At 39.0% G+C, this 13,383-nt stretch overlaps 1 protein-coding gene across 3 annotated transcripts in view; it reads left to right on the top strand.

Annotated features, from left to right (window-relative positions):
* The window catches only part of CCDC38 (coiled-coil domain containing 38), a 46,433-nt gene that overhangs the window by 29,018 nt on the left and 4,032 nt on the right, over positions 1-13,383 (top strand). For 2 of the 3 annotated variants that reach the window (XM_038558697.1, XM_038558696.1), the window contains exons 11-15: positions 1,924-1,993; positions 3,381-3,532; positions 5,017-5,152; positions 10,353-10,538; positions 11,519-11,724. In XM_038558697.1, the coding sequence (XP_038414625.1) occupies positions 1,924-1,993; positions 3,381-3,532; positions 5,017-5,152; positions 10,353-10,538; positions 11,519-11,724 (750 nt within the window). The remainder of the gene's footprint in view (positions 1-1,923; positions 1,994-3,380; positions 3,533-5,016; positions 5,153-10,352; positions 10,539-11,518; positions 11,725-13,383) is intronic. The other variant, XM_038558698.1, reaches the window with a different exon arrangement.

Below are 13,383 nucleotides of genomic sequence, written 5' to 3'. Positions count from 1 at the left end.
ACAAGCTCTGGGAGAGTAGGGGCCTTCTGTCATAAAGATGGCAGAGCTTGGCTCTGTTCAAAATGGCTGGGCCACAGGGTGTAAGTGAGAGGCTCAAGGGGTGAATAGTTATTGTATCATGAGCAGGAAAGCAGTGGTGCTGTCCTAAGGAGACTGTGGTTTGTCCCAAGGGTCCTGGGGAGCCAATAGGGTTTTAATCAAGAGTATAACAGAGACTCACTCAGATTTTCATTTTAGAAAATTGGATGTGGGAGTAATTTAAAGAATGAAATGGAGGGAGACAAATCTAGAGGTAAGAGGGGCCAGTTAGGAGGAGCCTGTTGTCACAGTTCAGGGAAGAGATAATGAACTGCCCCAACCACAGAGTGACAATGGGAATGAAGAAGGAGAGGCATCTCAGGGAAGTGGCATTGACAGGCTTTGAAAGACTCGCATAAAGATTGGGGGAAATGTGAGGAAAAGAGTGGTCAAAAATAACTCCTACATATCATCAAAGTTAACTCCCAAATTTGTGTGGCAACTGGGTGTAGAGTGTTGGCATTCAATAATATTGGGAACACAGCAAAGGGGAGCAGGCTTGAAGAGGAAGATAAGGAGTGTCATTTTAGATTGTTTTAGTTTTAGCCCCTTGTAGGATAGCCAAGTAGACACTGATGTCCAGTTGGAGGTTGGACAATGAAGTCTAGAACTCAAGAGAAAGATAGATGTGTGGGAGCCATTAGTATATTAACAGTGATAGAATCCATGAAAGAGGATGAAATAACCCCAAAAGAGTGGGTACAGTGGAGGGGAAGAAGGCTGGGGAACCACAAACATTTATGTTGAAAAGAAAACCAAAAAGGTAACAAGAATTTCAGAGAGGTGGGAGAAAATTGATTAGAAATTGATACCACTGGATCAAGAGAAGAAATGCTTTCTCAGGGAATGCTTCCTAAATACTCATTTACTTCTATGGCTCTTTCTCCATGTTCCCACACCTTATTTCCATAGATTTAAAGGGCAGCTCCATACAGGTATCTTGTCCCCTTAAACTCAACATGAATAAAGCAAATATTAATTTTTTTCTTATCTCATCCTTCAACTGTTTTCCATCTTGTTAGGATTACTTCCATTATTCCAGGCTCACAGATTACAAATGTTGGAGTTATCTTTGTCTCTTCTCTTTGGGTTCCAGTAGCTCTTTCTACTTTTGGTTCCTATGATTTCATTCTTTCATCTATCTCTAGATTCTCCTCCCATCCCCAATCCATTTACTCACTTTTCCCTTCATCATGACCCTCTACTTGAATGTGTTAATTACTTATCACACCAAAAGCCACCTAACTCTCCCTAGTCCCCGCTTCTTTAATTTTCCAATCATTTTCAATTTATCTTTTTAAACTGATTTTTCCAGTCACTATGCAAACCACATAATTATTCTTTAAGAATGTACCTCATTCCGCATCCCTCCAACCAACATTTCCTCAGCCTGAACAGAGGATATTTTAAGAAGTAAAATCTGCTCTTCAGAAGACAAATATTGTATTACTCTGGAACAGGCTTTGTTTTGAGCACTAGAGTAACATGTTTAGTTTATTTGACTGCATTAACAGGGGCAAAACAGATGCAGCAATGTAGGCTGTCATGTGTTTCTTTAAAAAGATTTTTTATAAATGCACTTCAAATAATTGGTACCATATGCTTGACCCTTCCTTGTGGTCTCACTTGTTTGCAAATGTCACCCTTGTCCAGATGGAATCTGATTTTTTTTTTTTTTTTGCATATGTGTGGAATCCATTGACTCCTGCAAATGGCAGTTCCCTAAAAGGCTAAAAAGGCTATTGAAAAGAACTGTTCTAGTTAGGTTCCAAAGGCAGTTTAGAAATGAAGGAAATCTGTTGACTGAAAATGGTTCAGAAATCAGACATTTTCTTTCTTTTACAGCCACACTGACAGTATCAGTTCAGAAGACAGTTTGGAATTATTTTTAGACGAGGATATGGACTATGATCTGGTAACCAGATTATCTTTTTTGATTTAAATATTGTTTGGTGAAAAGTAAAAGTGCTCATTTTTTTTTCTTTTAAAATTAAAATTTCCTATTCTAAATAATCCACAACTTTCCAGAAGAAATTATAATTTTGATGCTGTTTCCCAGTTGCATCTATAGTTCATCTTTGACATCATTTTATGAAAAAATATTTATAAGGAGGTTTAGGAGATAAATATGTTATCTACAATCATTTTGTAAAAATAGTCACTTTCTGATTGCTTCTCATTTTACTGGAGCTCAAGATATACTGTGTAGCTGTACTGTAAGATAAACCAGTCTTCAACAAAACAGCCCTTTATTTTACAAGACTGACTTTGAGCTAACCCCATCCTGAATACAACCACAGAAACTCACAAGGAACAAAAAACATTTAAAAACACCATCCATTATTATATATAACACATCTTATACAAGTGATCTTTTTAAAATTGTGGTAAAAAACATAACAGAATTTATCATCCTCACCACTTTCAAATTTAAGTGTACAGTATAATGTTAACTAAATGCACATTGTCGTAAACAGATCTCTAGAACTTTATCATCTTGCAAAATGGAAACCTGTACCCACTGAACTCCCCTTTTCTCCTTCCCCTGCAGCCAGCCCTGGCAACCACAGTTCCTTTCTAAGAGTTTGATTATTTTAGATACCTCATAAAAGTGGAATTATACATTTTTTTCTCTCTGTAACTTGGCTTATTTCACAGAGCCTAGTGTCCTCCAGGTTCACTCATGTGGTAGTGTGTGCAGGGATTTCCTTCTTTTTTTTTTTTTTTTTGATTTCCTTCTTTTTTAAGGCTGAATAATATCCTGTTCTATGAATATACCACATTTTCTTTATCCATTCATCCCTCAGTGGACCTTTAGGTTGCTTCCACCTCTTGACTAGAGTAAATATGATGAGCATGGTGTGCAAATACTCAAGTCATCTTTTTAAAAATTAAATTTACTTAAAGTAATACATATATTTATTTTTTGGAAAATATAAAATAAAATGGGGGAGGAAATGACCTTCGCTTAGCCTCCTTTTTTTCTTCTCTTCCCTCTACTGCCTTTCCCCAGTACCTGCTTTCCCTTTTTCCTGCCTTGGGCTTCTCTTCTGCTCCATCTCTTCTGTTTTCCTCACCTTCCTTTTTCTTTTCTATAATACCTTTCATCTCCCCCGACACCCTAAATGTCTTCTTGCTGAAGGCCAGTTCTCACACAGAAATAGGCTCCTCTGCCATTCTCTGCCCATGCCTCCATCATAATCAGAATGGTATTCATTTTCTCCACTGTATTTCTCTAGATAAGTCATAGGTGCATAAATAGCATATTTTTAAATGAATTATATTCATTACTGATTGATTAGGAGCCAGAGCTTTATTTCAAAGAACCAGAAGAGTTACTTCAAGTCCTCACAGAGCTGGAAGAGCAGAATCTAACTTTGGTACAATATTCCCAAGATGTAGATGAAAATCTTGAAGATGTAAATAAAAGAGAAAAACTTATACAGGATAAAATGTAAGTTATTAAAGATAACAAAACAATAGATTTATTCTATTAAGCAGTCTCTAACCAGCGACAGAATCCAGCTGATTCCTATAGTGACCCTTCCTCATGGTCTCTCTGGATTTAGGGTGGGATTTTTATTAATAATCATTTATATTGTAGAGTTTAAAATGTAGAAGTTTGATTTACACAGAGTAGACTGGCTTTACTTTTAGTCTCTACTTCCTTTCACTTGTCAAAACATTTTCCTAGCTAGCAATAATAAAAAGCAGTTTGAAAGATTATAAAGAATTAAAATGTACTGCCTTGATTTTTTTCAACTGAAGTAGAGTTGACACACGTTACATTAGTTGCAGGTATACAACATAGTGATTCCACAACTTACTAAGTTTTGTTTGGTGTACTTTTCACTCTACCATCTAGCTAATTAAATCAGGTTCTGGATGATTAGGCTAAATCATTTTTCTTGGCAGTAACTCTCAGCAAAGCTTACGTGACTTAAATATTATATCATTTCATAATGTACATATGTAGATATATCAGGGCTCTCATAAAAGGGATTTTTTTTTTAATTTTTTAAGGTATTTATTTATTTATGATAGTCACAGAGAGAGAGAGAGAGGCAGAGACACAGGCAGAGGGAGAAGCAGGCTCCATGCACTGGGAGCCCGACGTGGGATTCGATCCCGGGTCTCCAGGATCGCGCCCTGGGCCAAAGGCAGGCGCCAAACCGCTGCGCCACCCAGGGATCCCATAAAAGGGATTTCTGTCACAGGAAGGAGGCTGAATTTGATGAAAATTCCTTCTGTAAAATTTTATATAATTGGAAGTAATATTGGAAGCTACTGGAAAATAGCTTCAAACTGCAGAGAATAAATCTGTTTATCTTCCATTATAAAAATGTGTAAAGCTTTTTTCGGAAGAGTTTTCTGGGCCTGAAGATTGCAATCTTTTCAAACAGTAGGTCAAACTATACTGGACTTTGGAACAAATTAACTTTCTGAAAAGTGAAGACCCTACAAATCATGATCTCACAGCTACCTGTTACTACTAATGTATCCTTTTCATCCTTGTCTTCTGTCTCTCAATCCTTAGAGCGTATGGTGCCCCACCCTGACAGTATGAGTCTTAGGAACGAGGTGGGTATGGCTGGGCAGGAAAAGGGTATCTATGTTAGGACAGAATCTATTTCCAGATCACACCACAACTTGGCTTCCTGACACATCAATTCTGCTGCTATTTAGGAGTTTCAAGGGAATCACAGGAAGAAAATGCTTCCTGGAGGAAGTTAAAAGCAGTACATGTACAGACATTTACTCTTCTCATTTTACCTGAAAAGTTGCATGTACTTTGACAATTTCTTAAAATATACTCGTATTTGGCTTGCTAGACATAGAATGTTGACACATGATATGGAAAGTGTTAAAACTACTGACTGATGGCTTATTTCTAAACCACAAATTGCAGACAAGGGTCTCTTTCTTCTTTTGCAATAGAAATAGCAATATAGAGTTTCTTCTGGAGCACAAGGAAATGCTTAAGGCTAGCTGTGTGAGAGAAGAGGAAAAAGCAGCAGAATTGGAATTAAGGTCCAAGCTATTTAGTTTTGGAGAATTTAAATCAGATGCTCAGGTAATCCTTCTTTGCCTATGGTAATTTTATTTTGGCTTCTGTTAATAATAATGTGCATTGCCTGTCCACTAAGCATTGGAATGGGGAGTTAAGGCATACCACAAATCCTGGGTTGATGACAGAGGCAGAAAACCAGGTTGGAATTATCCTGTCAGTATGTAAGTCAATTTACATACAGAAAGCATTCAAATTGGCAATGAGGTTCTTTTTAAAATGTTGCTCTAATTATTACAAAGTATGATGCTGAGATTTTTCCCCTTATAAATATATTTCTTTTGTCAGAGTGTATATACATGATATAGTTCATTGCCTATGATCATTTTAGTAGTAATTTGAAGGCAAATAATTAACGGGAAGCACTGAATCAAAACTGAATGGAATATCTGCCTAGAACTGAGCCTCTAGTAGATTCTGGCCTCTCTTGCACAGATAGATCCATTATGGGAGCCCCTGTGACAAACGTTAATGTACTATGCATTTACCTGAACATCTCTCCCAGCAAGGTACAAACCCCTCCAGGGCAGGGATTGTATGACCCTTCCTAGTTAGGTATGTTAAGTGTCCCTATAAAGTAGGTGCTCAATAAATGTTTGTTGAATGAATGATTCGTTCTAGACCCACAACAAACTCCAGCCAGCATGGATTTCCTTATAAAAAAACCTCAAATGAAATAAAAATTCAAATTTCATATGTGAGGCCATTTATGGTTATGAAATGGATTTTCAGAGGTAGATTTGGGGGAACTCAATCAGAAGATTGTCCTCCCTAAACATAGGATGAGCAGAGTTACAAAAGCAAGCTATTCATGGCTCGTTTACACACATTTCCTAGGGTGGTTTTGTACCTGGAGTTAGGAGGGAATGGGATCACGCACAGCTAGAGCAAGACGTGGGATGACAGCCACCTTTCAGTTCTTCAATGTTGGCTTTTTTAAAGCCGTATGTGTGGTAAAACATACTTGACAAAATTTACCATTTTAAGTGTACAATTCAGTGTGATTAAGTATATTTGCAGTATTGGGTAACCATCACCACCATCTATTCATAGAATTTTTCATCAAATAGAAACTCTGTGCTCATTAAACAAGAATTCTCTCTTCCTTCATCTTCCTGGCCTCTGGTAACTTATTCTGCTTCTTGTCTATAAATTTGCCTATTTTTAGGCACCTCACATTAACGGAATCATACAATAGTTGTCCTTTTGCATTTAGCATAATGTTTTCAAGTTTCATCCATGTTATAGCATGTGTCAGAACTGAATTTCTTTTATGGCTGAAGAATATTCTATTGTATTTGTATTCCACATTCTGTTTATCCATTCATCTGTGGATGAACATTTGGGTTGCTTCCACTCTTCAATTGTTTTCAATAATTCTGAAGCTGATCGGCATAAAAAATGTCAGATAAGTATCAGCGGTATTTCACCCTCCCCAACCAAACCCCTTCATCCAAGTTTCAGACAGCTCTACAAACAGTTAACGTTTTCAATACTCTTAAATTCTGAGGCAACCGGATCCCTAAGCAGAATAGGTAGTAGAATTGATCTGAAAATTACTTTTTAAAAGATAAATTTTGGTCACAGGTATAATTTTGGTATTCAAGAATTACACGCTCTGGGAAAATAGGCCTAATAATTCATAGTGTCTCCTAGAGATGGGAAATGCTCCCAAGGGAAAGAGGGAACAGAGCAGGGAAATGATAGGGGAAAAGTATTTTTAGAATCACTCCTAGGGGATCCCTGGGTGGCTCAGCGGTTCAGCACCGCCTTCAGCCCGGGGCGTGATCCTGGAGACCCTGGATCAAGTCCCACGTCGGGCTCCCTGCATGGAGCCTGCTTCTCCCTCTGCCTGTGTCTCTGCCTCTCTCTCTCTCATGAATAAATAAATAAAATCTTAAAAAAAAAAAAAAAAAAAGGAATCACTCCTATTCTTTCAGGTCCCCAAATGGACAAAACATAATCCTTCATTAGTAAACAGCTTATAATCTAACTTTGATACTCATAAATGATCATAGTTACTCTGGATTTATAACTATAAAATCAAAGTTTTATTCTTGCTAAACTTCTACACTACTTACTACTCCCTAAATGCATTTTTGATTCAGTATTTTACTTTTTAAAATAAAATTTTAAATTCAAGTATAATATTGGAAAATGCACAAATTCTATAAATATCTCTTAAGAACTTTACTCAAAGTGAACACACCCATGTTTAGGGAACAGACCATTATAACTCCCTGCAGAAGCTTCCCTCAGGCTCTCTTTCCAGTCTCTACCATCTGTCAAAGGCGACTGCAATCCTTTTTTTTTTTTTTTTTTTTTTTTTGAAGCGACTGCAATCCTGACTTATCAACTAGCTTTCATGTTTTGAACTTTATATAAGTGGAATCATGTAGTATGTCTAGCTTATCTGGCTTCTTTTTCTCAAAATTATGTTTGAGATTCATTCACATTGTTTTGTGTAGCTGTTATCTGTTCATTTTCATTGAACATGAAATGGAATGTAAGCTACTGAACAATCTGAAGGATGTATTCATCTCTTTTATTCTTTCAAACAGGGAGCTGATCTAGTTCAATTGGGAGTTATTTGCAGTCAGCACACAGCAGAATGTGACATGGATTAGAATTAGAGAATCCTTAAGAAAGAAAAACTTTAAATGGCATCTATACATCTCCCACTCTCTTATCCAATTTTGATAGAATTATTACTCCTACACATCACCCTGGTCAGGTCACGTCCTATTCACTGTTGGAAGGCATCCAAAGCCTTTATCCCAGTTTTGGTCTTCCACAACTCTGGCCCACTCTACCTCTGGGGAGCAGCAGGAACTCCTCCCAACTCTTGCAGCCTCCCAGGCAGCTCCTCCTCTGAGGGACTCTGGACTGGGTCTGCCATCTGGTGGCAGCTCCGGGGATTGGACACCTCACTTCTAGGTCATCAGAAGGCCTGTACCTTGAGCTTCCTTTTTCCTTTGCGTTTTTGCTCTGCTGGGCCAGGCCCTCATCTTTCTCATATATGAGTATATATTCCTTAACCTCATTTCCTAAGCCTATTTCTTATGCTGTCCTTACCTTGTTATCTTAAGAAAACATCTCTCCTTGTCTTTTCCTTTTCTGTTTCACAGGGAGAACTTAAAAAAAAGAAAAAAAAAAAAAAAAAGAAAAAGGCATTCTAGAAAAAAGAAGACATCCTGAAAGGCCACTATCCATCCACCTCTAACAGTCTTATGGTTCAAGAGCTCACCATCGGAAATTTTCATCAACTCTAACCATTCTCATATTAAAGTTGCTTTTTTCTCAGAACCACTGTTCATATTTTTAAAATTAGGACTCCCACTGCAACAAAATTGTTTTCACATACCCAATATACACTTCTTGATGAGTGGGCTGCTTTTATTTTCCCTTATATATCCCTGTATTCCTAAAGTTCTCTAAAATGAATGCACTAATATAAGTAGGAAACAATGTTATTTAGAAAGGGAGAACAAAAAAGAGCTTTACAGCAAATAGGCCTTTCTGCATTTTTCTTTTACTTTTTCCTTTAATATTAGTTTGTGCTTTTCCAAGTTTTCTAAAAGGTGCATTTTTTTTAAGTTTTGGGTTTCAATTCCAGTGAGCATACAGTTGTATCAGGTGGAGGTGTGAAAAACAGCATGTTTTTAATATAAACAGGAAAATACAGTAAGTGTCAGGGAAGAAAGGGTGCTTAGAGGTAAACAGGACCATCAGAAAAGTGGTTAAACCAGGAGGTGAGAGACACAAGCTATCTGAAGCAAACTATTGGTAAGAGACCTGGACTTGTAATTAAGTGCTGGTGGCTCTGTAAGGAATCTGTGATTGCAAGAGGGTTTTCCCATGGCTCCTGAAGCCCTATCTGTCTTGAGTTTAACTTGTCCTTGGCTTCACGATGATTTTCATCTTTTTTTTTTTTTTTTTTTTGAAAATGGAAGCCTGCTTTTATTGATGCACACATTGACGGACTTGCGATTGGAAGGGGTGGTGACGTTAACATGACTCTGGTGGTTAACGCAACGGAAACATGAGGGCAGGAGATGGCTTTGCAGGGACATGATGCCTTCATAAGTTAGGGAAACGGACTGCTAGCTGGCTGCCCTTTCATTTCATGTTCTTCACAAACTCCTCTTCCTTTTTGATGGAGGCCTTCAGCTCGGGGATGGCTTCTGCTATCATCTTCTCTTCAAAAGGGGAGATCTTGCCAATGCCTAGATTCTTCTCGATGCCCTTTTTCCCCAGCAGTAATGGTGTGGATAAATAGGCACAGTCTGCTTCCTGGGATTTAACAAAGGAACATTCGACAACTCCTTCCTTCCCATTCATTGCATCCACAAGGGAGAAGACAAACCGAGCTCCAGCGTATGCCATGGACAGGGTGGCAGAGCCTGCTCCAGCTTTGGCCTTCACCACCTCCGTGCCGGCCTCCTGAATCCGCCCAGTGATGGCTGTCAGCTGGTCCTGGGGAAGGTCCACCTTGGGAGTGCACTGAGAGATCAGGGGGATGATGGTCTTCCCGGCATGACCGCCAATGACAGGAACATTGACTCGTGCGGGATCCAAACCCTTTAGTTCTGCAATGAAAGTGTTGGCCCTGACAATGTCCAGGGTCGTCACCCCGAAGATTTTATTGGGGTCGTAAGCTCCGTGTTTCTTGAAAACCTCCGTTGCAATTGGGATGGTGGAGTTGACCGGATTTGAAATGATGCAGATCATGGCCTCGGGGCAATGCTGGGCGCAGGCAGCAGTCAGGGTGGCCACAATTGAGGCATTGATGTTGAACAGGTCATCCCGTGTCATGCCTGGTTTTCTTGGGACTCCAGCTGGAATAACCACCACATCGCAGCCTTTGAGGCAATCCGGCAGCTGCTCAGGTCCGAGGTAGCCTTTCACGGTTGCTCAGATCTGCGGCCACTCCGGGTGTATGAGCAATATCGTAGAGGGTCAGGCGGCTCACTAAGGGGCTGTTCTTGAGAAGCAGCGCAAGGGGCTGCCCAATTCCTCCGGAAGCCCCAAGCACAGCTACTTTAGCATTGTTCTGGGCCGAGGTGCTGAAGCTGCGGCGGAGAGCGGCGCCGGCAGGGCGGGCGAGGGCGGAGAGCATGGTTGGTTGGAGCGGGCAGGGAGCCGAAGAGCAGGCGCAGGAGCTGGCGGCTGGCAGGTGACACCCGATTTTCATCTTCTTGAGCAGAAGCAGGAATGGGGGCAGGCTGCTACCTGGAGAACGATTTACTTTGCCCATCAGTTTATTGAGATCCTCTTAACTGCGAATGCCGGGTACACGGTGGAGAAAGAGCCTGAGAGTTACATGGTCCCGAAACACATTACCTACAAGCTCGAACATATCTACCAACAGTTAAGACGGCGCAGTGGCCAGGTACAGGGATCATCAGCAAGGTTTGGCCCAAGCCTCTACTTAGACCAGAATATGGCAACAGCTTCCAGTTGCAAGAGTGAAAATTAAACTCCTCAAAAGGCTTTGTAGGCCAGCCTGGCAATCTGTTTGCTTGTAACTTTTTTTCCTCTCAAAATGCACTCAGCCATTTATTCAGCAAACATTTATTAAGTGCATAGTTATGTGCAAGGTGCTGCTTTAGATAGAAGTATAAACATAACTCCTGCCCTCCAGGTGCTAAAGTCTAGAAGGGGAGATAAGGCATGTATGTATGCAAATAGCTTTCATGTAGGGTGACTGTAGTTTCAACAATGAAGAGTAGTTAAGTGAAAAAAAAAAAAGAAACGGAGCTCACATGCCATGTTGCAAAGAGATGCACTGAAGTGGCAAAAAAAAAAAAGGATTTAAAATATATGTATTTATTGCTTTTACCTGAATGTTCAGGGAATCAGATACACAAAACACTCAAGCGTAAGGATATTGTCATATTAAAATTGCCTTTTTATACCTAGACTGAAATATTTTTTAAAGAAAAAAAAAAGGTGTTACTATAGTAATAATCTAAAATTATATCACTGCTGCATTTTCTCACCATTCTATTTTTTTTTTCATTATTTATTTACTTGAGAGAGAGAGAGAGAGAGAGAGAGGACGAGCTGGGGGTGGGGCAGAGGGAGGAGGAGGACAAGTAGACTCCCTGCTGAGCACAGAGCCCATCCTGTGGTGCTTGGGCTGGGGCTTGATCCCAGACTCTGAGATCAGGACCTGAGCCAAAGTCAGGTGCTTAACTGACTGAGCCACCCAGGCATCCCTAAAGTTTTTTCGTTAAAAAGAAATATGTAGTAGCACATAAGAGCCTTTTCATTAAAATACAGTAAAATAGAATTTTACATTTATTGAAAGAACAAAGAAATAGTCATGAGATGTTTTGTTTTCTGTTCCCCTTTTCTTTTCAATCTCAGGAAAAACTGATAGACTCTCTTAGTAAAAAGATTAATCAAGTATACAAAGTCTGCACTGGAGATGCTGATGTCGGCAGCCTCAACCCAGTTCAAAAGCTGGTAAAAGTAGAGTCTCGCCTGGTGGAATTGAGCGATCTCATTGAATCCATTCCCAAAGAAAATGTGGAGGCAATTGAGAGGATAAAACAGAAAGAACGACGGCAAAAGTATAGTCAATGTCTTATGATGGAGGTGTAGTGAATGACTTAATGAGATGAGAAAATATTTTCACTGAGCAAGCCATTACATGGCAAGGATCTCAAGAAAGATGCTGTATATCCAAACCCAGCCCTGCCCTTCTAGAGCTATTATTTCATGTGGGAGACATATTAATCAAATATTCTTATGAGATAATGTGTCATTACCAAGTAATGAGCACTGTGAAGGAAAGAGTTCACCAGAGCAACTGATCTAGTTTGAGATGGGTAAAGGAGTTAAGTCTGAAAAAAATGGATTTTCAGGATGAATATTCACAACTTATTATTTTTGAAGAGCTATCTTGTGGAAGGGGAATTGCAGTTATAGTAGAGGTCCCAAGGCATAGAATTAGGAGCTGTTCACTGCAAGGAGACTATACATGAAGGAATTGTTTGAAAGAGCCATGCAATGAAGGTTTTTCTCAGTGCATAACTGGCAACACTTACACACACAGCATCTACACATTAACTCACTCATTCCTCAAGACAACTTCATGAGGATTATCATCCTTGGAACAGCTCTCTGTCCCCACCTCGACACCCATCTCCACATCCTTACCTAACTTGCCTTTCAAGGAGAATGTACTGATTTACAAACTTCCATAGTGAATTAAATAAAGATAACTACCTTTGGGGCAATGATTATAAATATATGATCCCTAGAATAATGTGGCACGTAGACAATGCTTATAGGTGCAATACTGTTCGTGTCCTAACAACAACAAAAAAAGTTAAGAGGCAGACTAACACTATGGCTGACCTGCTTGGCTTCAATGCAGGTTCTGCCCATTTACAACTTCTGTGACCTTAGGTACAGCACATAATCTCTCCTATGTCTCAGTTATCTGTAAAATGGGCAGTAATAATGGTACTTATCTCATAGGGTTTGTGCATGGCACATAGTGAGTATTCAAATATTAGGTACTAATGTTAGATATTTTGTTATAACTTACCAGTGTACGGGGAGTATTGTTTCCCCCATTTAAAAACAAAGTACAGAATACATTAAGGTGATCCTGATAGGATTTCATTTAATATAAAGGAAAAAATTTTTTAATTATAAAAAAATTACTCCCATAAGATGACCCATGACAGATTACATTAACTTGCATCTTATTCTATGGTAGGAAATATATGCTCATTGAATTGTAAATACAACTTATTTTCAGTAGTGATAAATGAATCTATTTCTAGTTGTTTACCATTATCAAAAAGAGAATTTTGTTTTTTCCTATGGTGTAGAGGTACATTAACAACTCATTTTGCATAAAAAATATTCAGTAAATGTTACTTATAACTGTGTAAGTCCATAAAATAGCTATGACTTCGTGAGGGACTATTCTGCACCAGGCATTGGCCAGACAGTTGACATAGGTCATCTAATTTAATTTTATCCTCACAACAACCCTAAAGAGAAAAAGACAAATAGCAGTTCTTGGTCTTAATTTCAGGAGACCATTCAAAAAGATTAACTGGAAAAGTACACTTTTGTGGCAATTCACTGAACTATATACACTGTGGTTTATGCACTTTTCTGTACCTTATACTTTAGTAAAAGGCTAAAGCAGGGGCTGGGTGTTAATTCGAGAGGCCTTGTACACATTAACTGCAAAGTGCTAAAATGTAAGT

Source organism: Canis lupus, chromosome 15 (assembly GCF_011100685.1).
Source record: "Canis lupus familiaris isolate Mischka breed German Shepherd chromosome 15, alternate assembly UU_Cfam_GSD_1.0, whole genome shotgun sequence".
In the NCBI taxonomy this organism is placed as follows: Eukaryota; Metazoa; Chordata; class Mammalia; order Carnivora; family Canidae; genus Canis; species Canis lupus.
This window is presented reverse-complemented; position numbering and strand designations above follow the sequence as displayed.